This window comes from Drosophila subobscura, chromosome E, assembly GCF_008121235.1.
Source record: "Drosophila subobscura isolate 14011-0131.10 chromosome E, UCBerk_Dsub_1.0, whole genome shotgun sequence".
NCBI lineage: Eukaryota > Metazoa > Arthropoda > Insecta > Diptera > Drosophilidae > Drosophila > Drosophila subobscura.
Genome location: NC_048531.1, coordinates 4,344,466 through 4,357,168, shown reverse-complemented (window position 1 = coordinate 4,357,168; position 12,703 = coordinate 4,344,466). Strand labels below are relative to the sequence as shown.

Genomic DNA, 12,703 nt, shown 5'->3' with positions numbered 1-12,703 from the left:
AATGCGGGAAAACTTGTCAACAAGCGTTTGTATACATTAACATGTAGTTTATATGTAGCAAAAGTGTAGATGCTGTGTAGTCATCTTGTAAAAATGTAATTTTCATTCATCTTTGATTATTAGATTTCAACAAAAACTTATTGTATGAATAATAAAATCAAAAAGGTGTACTTGAAACCAGCGAATCTGTTAGAAAATTGATTAATTAATAGAAGAAAATTGTATATTCGGTGCTGAAAGTGTTAGCTAGCTGGTAATCGTAAGCCGAATACCAAAATCGATCAATATCAACGCAATCAATTCTCTACACATTCTCACGCGCAGAACTGGCGACTCCGTCGTCGGCCGCTTTGCCAAAAGCAAAACAGTAGAAGGCCTCATTACTAAAACGCAGGAAAGAATTGTAAATAAAATATTGAATTGTGCTTGTAAACCATATTTGTGTCTATACGCGTCCCTTTAACTGAATACGCATCTGAACGTCCACAGAAATAGCCTGCAACATGGATCAAATGCTAAGTCCTAACTTCTCCATTCCGAGCATTGGAACGCCAATGCACCAGATGGAGGCAGATCAACAGATTATAGCGAATCCAGTTTATCATCCTCCGGCAATACCACAGCCAGAACCTGTAATATCCGCCCCAGTACCGGCGTCGGGACAACAGCAATCAGATGCCAGCAACGCTACAACCGGCGGCAGTGGACTTTTTGGCCACGAACCAACATTGCCCTTGGCCCACAAACAAATGCAGAGCTACCAGCCCTCGGCTTCATATCAGCAGCAGCACCAGGGACAACCTGCCGGGGGCAGTACGCCGCAGTCTCTAATGCAGCCACAGACTCCGCAGAGCATGATGTCGCACATGATTCCTATGAGTGAACGCAGTGCGTCTGGGGCTGGTGCAGGCGGAGACTCCCTCAGCAACATACACCAAACCATGGGCCCAGCGACGCCCATGACACCGGCAACGCCCGGCTCTGCAGACCCCGGAATAGTTCCTCAGCTTCAAAATATTGTGTCCACAGTGAATTTGTGCTGCAAGCTGGACCTGAAAAAGATAGCGCTGCATGCCAGAAACGCCGAGTACAACCCAAAACGTTTTGCTGCCGTCATCATGCGTATCCGTGAGCCACGCACCACAGCCCTCATCTTCAGCTCCGGCAAAATGGTATGCACTGGCGCCAAAAGTGAAGACGACTCCAGGCTCGCAGCGCGCAAATACGCGCGCATCATACAGAAGCTGGGATTTCCGGTGAGTACTAAGTCCGCTCTGAATCTGAAGAACGTTTTATAATGCAGTACTTGCAGGCCAAATTCCTCGATTTCAAGATTCAAAACATGGTTGGCTCGTGCGATGTGAAGTTTCCCATAAGACTGGAGGGCCTGGTGCTAACGCATTGCAACTTCAGCAGCTACGAACCTGAGCTCTTCCCAGGTCTAATCTATCGTATGGTGCGACCGCGTATTGTGCTCCTCATCTTTGTCTCGGGGAAAGTGGTATTGACGGGCGCAAAAGTGCGACAGGAGATCTACGATGCCTTCGACAAAATATTTCCCATATTGAAAAAGTTCAAAAAGCAGTCATAAAAAGGATAAGCAATTATTAGTTCTGTAATGTGTGTGCGTCTAGGGGAAATAGTTTTGTAAGCTAAAGAAACGTTTACTACGCGTGTGTCTCTGAATAAAAATAACTAGCTAGCTGTATTAAGGGCCAGACGTTTTATTTTTCATGTATATTATGTACTTTTCGTAGAAATTCAGACAAAACTATGAATGTAATGAGAAACCTAGAGGCACTGTGCCATCAATGCGCCAACGTTCTCAAACTCAATCTTCTCTGTAATATTTTTCGTCTTGATTTTGTCGTCCTGCATGGCGATTACAACCAGACCCTGGCCCTGGTGCTTCCATCCATTGCGCTTGATCCAGCTCTCCAGTGTCGAGTCCTCAATGCCGCCCAGGAGCTCCTTCAGCAAATCCTTCTTGATGGTCTGGAAGGTGATGCCCACGACATGGCAAACAAACTTGCGAATGGAATCATGGAAGCCGCTGATGTGACGGAACATGGTGCGGTTAACCTCGGCGCGTTGCCAGAACAGGGTGAAATCGGCACGCTCCAGTATATCGGCCAGATCGATAATGGTCTGAATGTTTTCGTCCTTCATCTGCTGTGGCAACAGCAGGCACTTGGCCATCACGAAGTCCGTGTGCGGCAGATTTGTCAGCGATTTCAACAGAATCGTGTAGGTGATCTCAAAGTTGAGCATGTGCGGGTTGAACTGGTACAGCTTGAGAACGGCCAGGTTGGCCTCCAGGTCGTAGGTGTTGTTTTTGGCCTGGTCCTGAATGTACGCCTCCAGAGTCTTCAAATGGTCTGGGTTGTAGCTGTGGCCAAAAAGCGAGGTTATGTGCATGTGTTTATTTTGTTAAAACAAAACTCGGTGGCGGTGGCTAAGCTTACCGCTCAATGCATCCCAGCATCTCCTGTATCGTCTGGCTTTGGCCATTTTCCATTTTAACAAGGTGCGACATCTTAACACAGCTACAATTTACAAAAGTTTACAAAAATTTGCAAATTGACGTCGTGTTTTTCTATTGAACGCCGTCGAAAAGAGAGCCAACCCTGCTTCAAGAAAATACATAAATATACCAGACTAGTAGCAGCCCTGCTTCAAGAAAATACACAAAATACCAAACAGCCCATGAAAAATTATATATGGAGGGCCCGTCGGCAATAATAGGGCAGCCTAACAATGCTGTCAATAAGTGCTAGTGAAAGGACTCTGCGCTGTAAGTGTGAGTGAAACGACAATGGAGTGGGATGATTAACCCTTTGATGGCATGGGTTTTAAAATTGCCTATTGTAAGAACAGGAGTTAAGTTAATTTTTTAAATATGAATTTTCAATAAGCTACTACATGAAAGTAGTCGTTATTTTTGTTTCTTAGTATATTTCTTTGTTTAGGCTCCTAATTCTAAAGAAATTCAAATTTTATTGCTGCAAAAATTGAAAAGAAATTGTCAGCGCTCATAAACTTAATTCGTCCGCACACAACCTCTCGCATCAACACGAGCTCGCACTGAAAAGTAATAGGCCGAACACACCCGAACGCCACCCGATGGGACCACCTTGTATTACTGCTTCATGTAACAGCCCTGCTTCAAGAATATACATAAAATACCAAAGCAGTATTCGATTGTGCATTAATGACGTTCACATTGCTCCCCACCGACTACTACAGTTATCCCAATCAAATTCAAAACGCGCAAAAAACTCTTGTTATTTTAGTGGAAGTTTAATGATTTTAATACATATGTATACATTTATGCAGTTAATTTCTGTTCAAAGGAAGCATTGTTCCACTTTACTTATCATGGAAGTACATTTGGAAGTGCACGTCTACAGTTTTGTACAAAGGTATGTACACAATTGTATAAAAAAAATCACGTCCCTTGAATGTGTCCTGGTGGACTGGATTACTATGTCTTTGCCGGCTCAGTCTCTCCAGCCGCAGTGGCCGCCAGCTTGGCCTGTCGTTGTTCCTCCTCCAATTCCAGCCGTTCCACCTTTTTGATCTTGCTAAGTTTCTCTGCAATTGGGGGTTAGTTGTTGGCTTAGTATTTTCTCAAAAGGTTGGCCAGCGAATTGTTGTCCACTTACTTGCACATTTCAGCATAATAGTACCCCACCAAATGGACCAGCCCCAGCCCACGAAGCAGAAGAGTACACAACAGAACTGCGACACTGCCACAATAATGTTGATTATGAACGATCCGATCCGAGCCCGTGCGCTGTCGTACTGCGAGAACCGCGGAATGCCCACACACAAGCAAAGGAGCCCCGACAGCAGCGTACCTAAATATTGGGAGACCTTAGAATTCACATACGGAAAGATGCAGTCGTTGAAAACCCACCTAAGCCTGGAAAGACGACATTGCAGAAGGCACAGAACCAAGCCAAGTACAGCGGCAGCACAGGAATGGCTCCCTTCATCTTGGATGCATGCTCGACGAGGTCGTTATGCAGCTTCCGGCGAGTGTCCTACTTGCGGAAAATGGAATTATAGTGTTGTAATCAAAGAGAGAGTATCATCCACTTGCCTCACTGGGCGGCGGGGCTCTGATGCTCTGTCGGCGAGCATTCGATTCACGACGCGGCTTCTTGCGACAGCAGAGCATCATTAGCCAGAAACGCTTGCAGCAACCCCTTCAATGAAAATGTCATCAGGAATAGAAGTATGGATAGTCTGGCAGACTTACTCTTTTGCCATTGGAGCCGTAGCATCCGCAGCTGCCGATGTCGTTGAGGCCTCGGAGGCACCTTCCAGAACTGATGTGTCAGTGGGCTTGATGCCAAGCTCTGGATCTTGATCCCTCCAGGAAACGGAGCTACCCTTCGCCTTGCTGCGATTCCTCCGATATGGTATGCAGAAGCAGCACTTCTTCAGCTCGGTTTCATTGCCCGTATCGTCCACTTTGTTCACTGAGCGACAGCAGAAAAATTTGCTCAAACAGAGGCCACATTTGCCTCCACGTTTTGGTCCCGTATTCATGCTGGTCTCCTGCTTCACGCTCGGCGGCTCTGGCTTGTCTGTGTCCCCGGGCGGTGGCTTCTTCCGGCAGCTTCGGCAGCAGCTCGACTTGAGCCAGTCCGTCAACTTTTTCTTCTGCGGCTTGGTCTCATCAATCACTTGGACATTGGTGGCGGTTGTGGCACTACTGTTTGCACTCCATAGCACAGGCTGGTCCTCGGCTGAGGTGTTCCGTTCGCGTCTAAAGCAGCAGCGGGAGCATCGAGAGCGGCGACAGGGCATGCACAATGAGGAGCAGCAGCGACACAATCCCTTCTTATTGGCATTATTGTCCTTTGCCTCCAGAAACTCTTGGCTGCTGGTTCTGTTGGGAAGTAGACAAAGTATATTTCAAGTAGCCTTATTAGTTGCTTGTCCGTGGTCGCCACATGCTATCCTTGAGTGCGGACCCTAGACCGGATATAAGCTTTTATGGCTTCAGGGCTTCAGGGCTTGGCAGGCTGCCAAGAGCCGGAAGTTTTGTATGATTGGAAAGTTGTTAGCAGCGTTCCAGCGGAGCCAAAGTTCAAGTTTATGGGTTCTGAATACATAATCACAGTCGGAGTAACATTACCTACTACTTAATGTGTATAAATTACTATGGAAAGCAGCCACATCTGATGGATGTATTATGCAGACTTTATAATCCAACGCTTAATTGCTTATGAAAGCAGACAGACACTTTCTTGCTTTGCTTCTGCAAAGAACCTTCTGTGGAAATGTCAACCAAAAACACGAGAATTCCCTTCTGGACGCTTACACAATTTTTATAGGCCCAAAACAGGCTGTAAAATGTACCCATGTATGTACATGTACTATATGTTTTTGGGGCTTCGAACGCCTTTAATTTCGTTGTGCACGAGCCAACGACCAAACGCAATTTGGAGGTCGGTAATTTATTTGACCCGCGCTGAGCGAGCGCAATGGAAAGGAATCCAACAAACTTCGAGCTGGAGTACTCGTGGCGGAGTGACAACAATCGGAATGAAATGAAACTTTCTTCTTCGCATTTACTTGTGAGTTTTGTATTTAAATTAATCCACAAGGTCGTCGTTTGGTGCGTTAACTACTCGTACGTATACCCAAGCAAAAGCTATGCCCACTGATGGCAAACGATAAAATATAATTGGAATCTGGGAGCTAATGCTCGTTACCTAAAGAAATACTTATCGCCGTCTATGAACGAGTCCTGCGTCAGATCAACGGTATATATGACCGAATTTTTGCTCGTTTCGTTCAGCATTTTTGCGCGAAATTATCTAAATTGTTACTCGGATTAATTGTGGGAAATTCACGGTGCACTCTCTATGGGTCTATGGGATCTGTAGTCGCCGTCGCCTCACGGGAGCTAGGCTGCGGTTAGCGCGATTGTCCGGCCGAAACTGATTTGTTATTGCGGCAAAGAAACTTAAGTCGTGTTGCGAAAATACTTTTACCTCCGTGCGATATGCACGCTATACCCTGTCCGTACGGTAGGGCCAGCCTAGAGTGGACAGCGTGGCTCATTTCTCTCTAGCTGTCCTTGGGGCAGAGTGGCCACTGTAATGGGTCGGTCACACGTTTTCTTGGGGTCTCGCGCATATCGGTTGACTGGAAAAACAATGCAGTGAAGGACATCGTTACCTTCGCCGACTGCGACCGACCTGACGACCAACAACCAACGACGACGACAAGGTAGAGGAACGGATTTCCTCAAAGGTGGTCGTCTGGTGTGGGTTCGTGGAGTCCACCCCACTTCGTGTTTTATTCAAAATTTATTGACGCACTTATGAGTGGCTTGACGGACCTGTGCCCAACCGAACCGAACCCAATACGAGGAGGCAGCTCCAGCCCATAGCCCACACGGCACTATAAAGTGTTTTTGTTGCTGTTGGCCGTTGTTGGGGGGTTTCCTGTATGCAAATTGACGACTAGCCAGTCGCTCTGAGCCTTGGGCCAGTGCTTTATGTGGAGACTCTAGGGTCGAGGTAAAAAATTAGTACTCTCCGTCAGTCAACCTTCCCGCCTAAAATTTCCACATGAAGCAGAGCAGATCCTCTGGCCCCATGAATATTCATTGGTGTTTCCACCAATATTAGGCAGTTTTTCCCTGTTACTCACTTTGCCATGCCACCACTGCCCGCCGCAGAGCCGCCCTGTCCGTCTGGCGAGCGTCGCTTGGCGTCCACCTTGAAGTCCGCACCGCTCTCGGGCGTTGGCATCACATGACCGCCCAGATCCGACTCGGACACGTCCCGAACTGTAGGCAGGTCGGAGCTCTCGCACTCCACCTCGGGCACACTGGATATCGTGGCACGCTCATCCGGATGCACCACAGAGACGGCTGCCTCGATGGGCTGTGTGGGTGGAAACGGAGACTTTGGCTGCTCCGCGGAGCTCTGGGCTGCATTGCCACCATCCGCTGTCCCCGTACGTGACTCCGAGTCGCCTGGCTTGGCGTGCATCGTGCCAGAGGTGGGAGTGGGTGCGGGAGAGGCATCTGCGGCTCGGCCCATGTCGTTCTCCAGAGTCTTTAGATCGGTGAGGTTCTCGCTGATCGTCTTGTGGATCTCATCCGTGGCCTCCGTGACGGTCTTTTGTATGTTCTCGAGAGTTTTCTGTGACTTTTCCAGAATGGCGGCGGCAGGCAGGCTCCCATCAGACTTCATCAGAGAACTATGCCCCGTGGCTTCTGCAAGGAATAATTCAAATTAAATCTTCATTCTGGATGATCTTTTAGCTTTAATCTCACCTTCGGTTTCGTGCGTGGTCTCTGGCACTGATGCCACCTTCCGATTCTGTGGCGAATCCGAGCGGCTCTTTTGGCTGAGCATGCTCAGGCGAGAGCTCATCCGGACCAGCTTGGACATGTTTGCTCCTTGTGCTCTGCGCCTCTCTGCTGGTGTTGAGGGAATGGGCACCTCGCTTGTCACCGCCGGAACCGCTTCGGCTGCCTGGAGCACCACGTTACCCACCTGTGCAGCCAGTGGAGTCATCTCTCCATTGGCAACTTTTTCGTGCACATTCCTGTCCGTGCCCTGTCCTTTGGTGGCTGTGGTTGCAGGCGGTCTTTTGGTATCCGTTGTGGCACCTACCGGTGGTTTGGCTTTCATCTGCTGGGATTTGGTGCGTGGAGGAGCCACTGGTTGTGCCTTGGCTGCTGATACCTTTCCCTTCTCGCCTTTTGCATCCTTCGCTGCTGTGGATGTTGGTGCTTTGGGGGCTGGCTTCTTCGTTGCTGTTGCCTGTTCCCTTCTGGCAACCGGTGTCCGCTCCGCGGTCTTCACAGCTCTCACAGATTCTGTCCTGGACTTGGGTTTGGCACTTGCAGGTTGCTTGGGTGTGGCCTTTGCCTTGGGGCTTCCTTTTGGCGGCACTTTGCCCGCTCTGGCGCCCTTGGGTGTCATTGCCGGCGTTCCCTTTGTCTTCTCGGGGGACTTTGAACGTTTCTTGGATGAAGACGTCGGCGACTTGGCAGATCCCGTCTTGTCCGACTGTCGCGTGGGTATGCGGGAGCGGGAGTTGCGACGCGACAAACTCTCCGGAATCTCTGGCTTCCCTCTAACAGCCACAGACATTCGCCCGCCCTGCGTGATGGCCGCTGGACTGATGGACTTTCGACGCCCCAACATACCGCTGCTTGGACTCAATGAGATAGACTTCTTGCGACCGGGCTGCGGCGTGGTGCCCCGTATGCTCCTGTTCCTTGCCATGGTGACGGGTGAGACGCTGGAGGATCGCAGCGAGGAGTTTATGCTCAATCGGGAGTTGGCCCTGGAGTTGCTGCGGGAGTTGGCCTGCTCTCGGGCCTGCTCCATGCGAGAACTTGGCCTGGAGGGCGGGCCCCTGGATACAGATCGCGATTCTGCGGGTCGCGCACTCTCCCTGGACGGCGTCCTGCTGTGCACCATCGCCCGCGAGGGCGAACGACTCGTGCTGGCCCGTGAGGTGCGCCCCGATGCGGTGGGCATAGTGGCCATAAACTCCTTTGACGGTGAACTGGAACGAGACTCTACCCGGGATCCAGGACGACTGCGAATGGGAATGCGGGAGAGCGAGTCCCGACGCGTCGACACCTCGGACTGCGTGTCGGCAGCGTCTCCTTGGTGTCCCATCTGCGAAGATCCACGGCGAACCATTAGCGAGGATCCACGGCGATCCATCAGCGAGGATCCATGGGTGGGACTCTGTCCTGAGCTGCTGTCCTTGTTGGGCGTCCCGAGAATCGGGGACAAGCTGCTGGGCTTCGCGATCTTTCCATGCTTCCCATGCGGCGGTGGCTTCGGGTCCCTTTGGTAAATGGACTGTCGGCGCGGGCTGCGCCCGGGGAGTGGCGCCTGCACCGACTTGCGACGCAGCCGCGACGCTGGCAGTGTGGCAAGCGATGGACGGCGGAAGCTAAAGTCCGAGGTGGTGGCGGTTATGCTGCTCAGGTTGGAGCTGCGTCGGTCCGAGGCCGTTTGGGTGGAGCTCCTTCGCTCCGGTGAGGTGGAGCTGGAACGACGACGACCCTGCGCATGACCAGGGTCGAAGGATGCCTGGGGACTCGGGCCCAGAGCCAGGTCGTCCAGGCTGCACCAGTTGGAGCGGGGCGGGATGTGGGCGAGCGCCTCCTCCCGGTTAATAACCTTCAGGAGTCCGCGCTGCTTTCGCGTTGGGTTGTTGTTTGGCTTCAGTGGGCGAGGCAGTGCCCCAGGTGGAAAGGCCGCCGCTTCCTTGCCCAGGTCCATGGTGGAGTAGTGCAGTCGGGGAATGGCGCTTCGATACGGATCGGTTATCAGCGGCAGGCTCTCCATGCTCTTGATCCGCTGGCCATACGACAGCTGCTGCTGCTGCTGCGGCAGACTGATGCCCATGGAGCCGCGTCGCTGCGCCCGCGGGGTGTACGTGTCTATGGAGGAGGTGAGCGAGTCCCTCTGCTGGAGGATGCCCTTCGAGGGTGTCGCCAGCTTGCTGCGACTGTGCCGCCCGCTCATATTGAACTGCACCGAAGGCCGTGGCGAGTCATCGGTTGTGTGGAATGGATGCGGCTGCGACTGCGTATAGATCTGGGATCCTGGCAGCTCAGGCAGTCGAGTGTCGCTGGGAGTCCTGCGACGCGGCAGAATCGGGGGCTTGGTGGCCATGGATGAGGTAGTCGATGTCGACTGTATGGAAGCATGCCTCCTGGCGGCGGCAGCGGCGGTTCTCCTGGCCGGCGAGGTCTGCGGCGAGCGCACTGTGAGGATGGTAAATGCAGTCTTCTTGTGTGGCCGAGGCTGGTCCACGCTGAATGGATATGGGCAGAGATTAGAGCTGGCCAGAAGAGGGAGAGGGTAACTTACCGATAGTCCCCGCCCACGGTGATGGAGTCCTTGATGATGATCGGAGACATTTCTCGCTTCATTGTGGATGGACGAGAGTCGACACTCTCCTCCGTGTCTCGGCGGCTTCTCTGGTGGCAAGGCGGCGGGTCAGCCGGTGGAGGCGTGGGCGGGCTGTAGTCCTCGAGCAGCTGTCGCTCACTCACCGCACTCATCCGTTCCAGCTGCTGCTCCAGATAGTGCTGCGGTGAGAGGATGACGTCTGACTGCTGCTCTGCGTCGGTGGCTAGCCGCTCCTCGCCTCCGCTGCTGGAGCTGTTCATGTCCTGGATCATCGTGGCCAGCGGGGAGAGCGGCACATCCTCCTGCTTCATGGACATGACGTTCTTCGAGCTGGGCCGCAGCTTGGGGATGCGCGTAAACTCCGGAAAGTGCTGCGGAGCAGGACGAAACCAGTCCCTGCCCGAGTAGGAGTCATTCAGCAAGCTTCAACGGATAAAAGATGCAATAATTGATTGACAGATGGATGGGAGCGACTCTTACCCATGATGATGGTCATCTGAGGTCATGGTGGAGACATTCTGCTTGCGGCTGGGAGTCTGTGTTCGCTCCTCCTCCTCCCGATCAAAGTCGAGGCGCGGCATGTACTGCGTTTCCTCACTGGGGTTCGCCAGGTCGTACATGTCGGGCTTATTGAGGATGTCGTCGGGGGCCAGGAGTCGATAGTTGGGCGAGCCCAGCTGCTCGGAGCTCGATCCACCGCTGGAGTTGGGCAGGATCTGGATATCGGGCGGCTGAAGGTGCGGAATGAGCGATGCCCGCGGTGTCCGTGTGTAGGGAATATTCGAGAAGATCCTCTGCCGTACCCGAGCCTCGTTGCCCATCAGCGCATTGAGCGCCACGGCGGCCACAAGGGCATCCTCCTCCGAGCTGGGTATCTCCAGCGAGGAAGATCGCAAAGTCTCAAAGGCCGCCGTCCCGAAGTAATCCTCCACCTGCGTGGGCGGCGGCACGGGATCCCCAAAGAGACTGCTGTATGGCTGGGAGTCCCGCTCCGAGCCCAGCTCCAGCACTGTGCTGGCCGTTGGCTGGCGGATGAAGCTCTGTGTCGATGTGTACGTTGAGGGGGCCATGGTCGGGTGATGGTGAGGGTGCTGCTGCTGCTGCTGCGGGTGGGTGTGGTAGCTGTAGTCAACCGGAATGATGGCCGGCTGGTACCTGTTGTTGGGATCGCTGCCTGTTGAGCCTGGTCGCGGATGGCTGTGGGTGGGGGCATGGATGGTCGCTGGGGTATGTGGCGGTGCTCCGGCCGGCGTTGGCATCGGGGATGGGGATGGCGATGATGATGAGTACGAGAGGGTTTGCTGCATGATTTGACATTGGTACGCTGGCTCGATCGATCCCACTCTCGTCTACTATGAGTCCTTGTCCATTCTGCTGGCCATAATCAAAGCATTACGCAGGATCCTTTGCTATATTTTGTTTGCCCTTCGCTTCGTTTCGTCGTGTGCACCAGAACCAATGACGCCAAAAACTGATAGAGAGAAAAGTATTCAAAAATCACACACACAAACGTCCATAAATATTCTTGAGCTTGGGACAGACCAGAACAGACCTTCCGGCCATTGCAATGTCAGTGAGAGGACGAACACGCGAGGCGTGAGACCGTGGTCTGAAGTGAAACTGCCTCAACTTTGTGTGTTTTCCTCTCAACTTTCCGATTTGAACAGCCAAACTATGCCTGGCGAACACACAGTAATTATTATTATTATTTGTACATTTTGCATCCTATAAATAGCTGCGTGTGCCGCGCTGATAAACTCCATGCAATCGGAATGCAACTGCTGCAGCACCAGCACTAGCACCACATCTAACACTGCAACTCCATGGCCAACTCTGAGGCCGTTAAGCCAGCGCTAACGAGAGCAGAACTTGATGAGCGCGCAACAGTCTCGAGACTTATGGTTGGTAGATGGATGGTGTGTGTGTGGAATCGCATTGGATTGCATGTTGCAAATTGCCGCATTAGTGACTGCACTTGAGGACCGCCCGAAGATGTTTGGGGGCTGCCTGCCAGACACCAACTATCAGCTGAACATGATGTTTTAATTGCTCTTGCTCTCTTTCTATATCTCTGTTTTCTTTTACTATTGGATGGAACTGGCGGTGCAAGCGGTACGCAAATTGTAGTTTTATTTTGTGGCATGACGTAGGCAGGCCGCCTTGAGGATTGCGGTAGTGCGGAACCAACCGTTGGGACAGGGTAGGGACTGGGTACGGATGGCAGGTGTGAATGAGTGCCTTTCTTTGCATTGATTTTCCTTTGCCTAATATTTAACCTACATTTTATGTGGCGCTACTCGAATTTCGGTGACACACTTTGGCTCCACAGGAAGTGACTAGACCGGTGTGCTGTGTTATGGCCATGACGCGTGCCGGGCATGTGCCGCTGCCTCTCCCTGTGCCTCTTCTGCCTGTAAGTTAACTTTTCGCAACTTTGCTTCCTTCTACTATAAACACTTTTCTGGATTACAGGCACTTTTTCTGCATCTCATTACGGATACGGGTCACACTTTAAGTAACGTTTTTAATGACTGAGGCTAAATGATGTCCTGTGCCTTATGTAATTGTTCTTTAAATTAGTTTGAATTGTGCACAGGAGAGTAGCTCTAATAAAGTATCATTACACAGAAAAGAAAAGCCGCGAAAAACGAACATTGGAAATGGAGCCCACAATGGGACGTTGGCACTGCCTGAATGGAACTGACGACGGCGCCACGGCACGCGGTAAGTGTGCAAAGAAACCTTCAAGAGAAATATTGCATACACTTCAAATTCAAACAAAA

General features: G+C 51.7%; 3 protein-coding genes across 4 annotated transcripts; 1 reads left to right on the top strand and 2 right to left on the bottom strand.

The window, feature by feature from the left end:
• Positions 1 to 249: 249 nt before the first annotated feature.
• LOC117890144 (TATA-box-binding protein) lies at positions 250 to 1,707 on the top strand. The gene is made up of 3 exons (XM_034794833.1): positions 250 to 403; positions 490 to 1,256; positions 1,313 to 1,707. Exons 2-3 carry the CDS (start codon positions 504 to 506, stop codon positions 1,589 to 1,591), a joined length of 1,032 nt encoding a protein of 343 aa, XP_034650724.1. The 5' UTR covers positions 250 to 403; positions 490 to 503; the 3' UTR covers positions 1,592 to 1,707.
• On the bottom strand, positions 1,701 to 2,625 carry LOC117890146 (eukaryotic translation initiation factor 3 subunit K). The gene is made up of 2 exons (XM_034794835.1): positions 2,466 to 2,625; positions 1,701 to 2,389 (listed from the first exon to the last, which is right to left on the bottom strand). The coding sequence occupies exons 1-2, from the start codon at positions 2,534 to 2,536 to the stop codon at positions 1,792 to 1,794; spliced, it is 669 nt and encodes a 222-aa protein (XP_034650726.1). The 5' UTR covers positions 2,537 to 2,625; the 3' UTR covers positions 1,701 to 1,791.
• Positions 2,626 to 3,409: 784 nt separating this feature from the next.
• On the bottom strand, positions 3,410 to 11,354 carry LOC117889997 (protein stum). Of its 2 annotated transcripts, XM_034794583.1 has the most exons (9): positions 10,401 to 11,354; positions 9,879 to 10,343; positions 7,307 to 9,822; positions 6,676 to 7,246; positions 4,265 to 4,900; positions 4,106 to 4,211; positions 3,920 to 4,046; positions 3,666 to 3,860; positions 3,410 to 3,594 (listed from the first exon to the last, which is right to left on the bottom strand). In XM_034794583.1, the coding sequence occupies exons 1-9, from the start codon at positions 11,225 to 11,227 to the stop codon at positions 3,485 to 3,487; spliced, it is 5,553 nt and encodes a 1,850-aa protein (XP_034650474.1). In that variant the 5' UTR covers positions 11,228 to 11,354; the 3' UTR covers positions 3,410 to 3,484. The 2 variants fall into 2 exon arrangements, with proteins under 2 accessions (XP_034650474.1, XP_034650475.1); XM_034794584.1 differs by lacking the exons at positions 6,676 to 7,246; positions 7,307 to 9,822; positions 9,879 to 10,343; positions 10,401 to 11,354 and adding an exon at positions 5,730 to 5,884.
• Positions 11,355 to 12,703: the final 1,349 nt, after the last annotated feature.

Coding starts and splice junctions, on each gene's coding strand:
- LOC117890144 (XM_034794833.1), top strand. CDS start 504: ATGGATCAAATGCTAAGTCCTAACTTCTCCATTCCGAGCATTGGAACG. Junction 1,257..1,312: donor TACAGAAGCTGGGATTTCCG/GTGAGTACTAAG, acceptor CAGTACTTGCAG/GCCAAATTCCTCGATTTCAA.
- LOC117890146 (XM_034794835.1), bottom strand. CDS start 2,536: ATGTCGCACCTTGTTAAAATGGAAAATGGCCAAAGCCAGACGATACAG. Junction 2,390..2,465: donor ATGCTGGGATGCATTGAGCG/GTAAGCTTAGCC, acceptor TTTTGGCCACAG/CTACAACCCAGACCATTTGA.
- LOC117889997 (XM_034794583.1), bottom strand. CDS start 11,227: ATGCAGCAAACCCTCTCGTACTCATCATCATCGCCATCCCCATCCCCG. Junction 4,901..6,675: donor GGCAGTGGTGGCATGGCAAA/GTGAGTAACAGG, acceptor ACTTCCCAACAG/AACCAGCAGCCAAGAGTTTC. Junction 4,047..4,105: donor GAGCCCCGCCGCCCAGTGAG/GCAAGTGGATGA, acceptor TTCCGCAAGTAG/GACACTCGCCGGAAGCTGCA.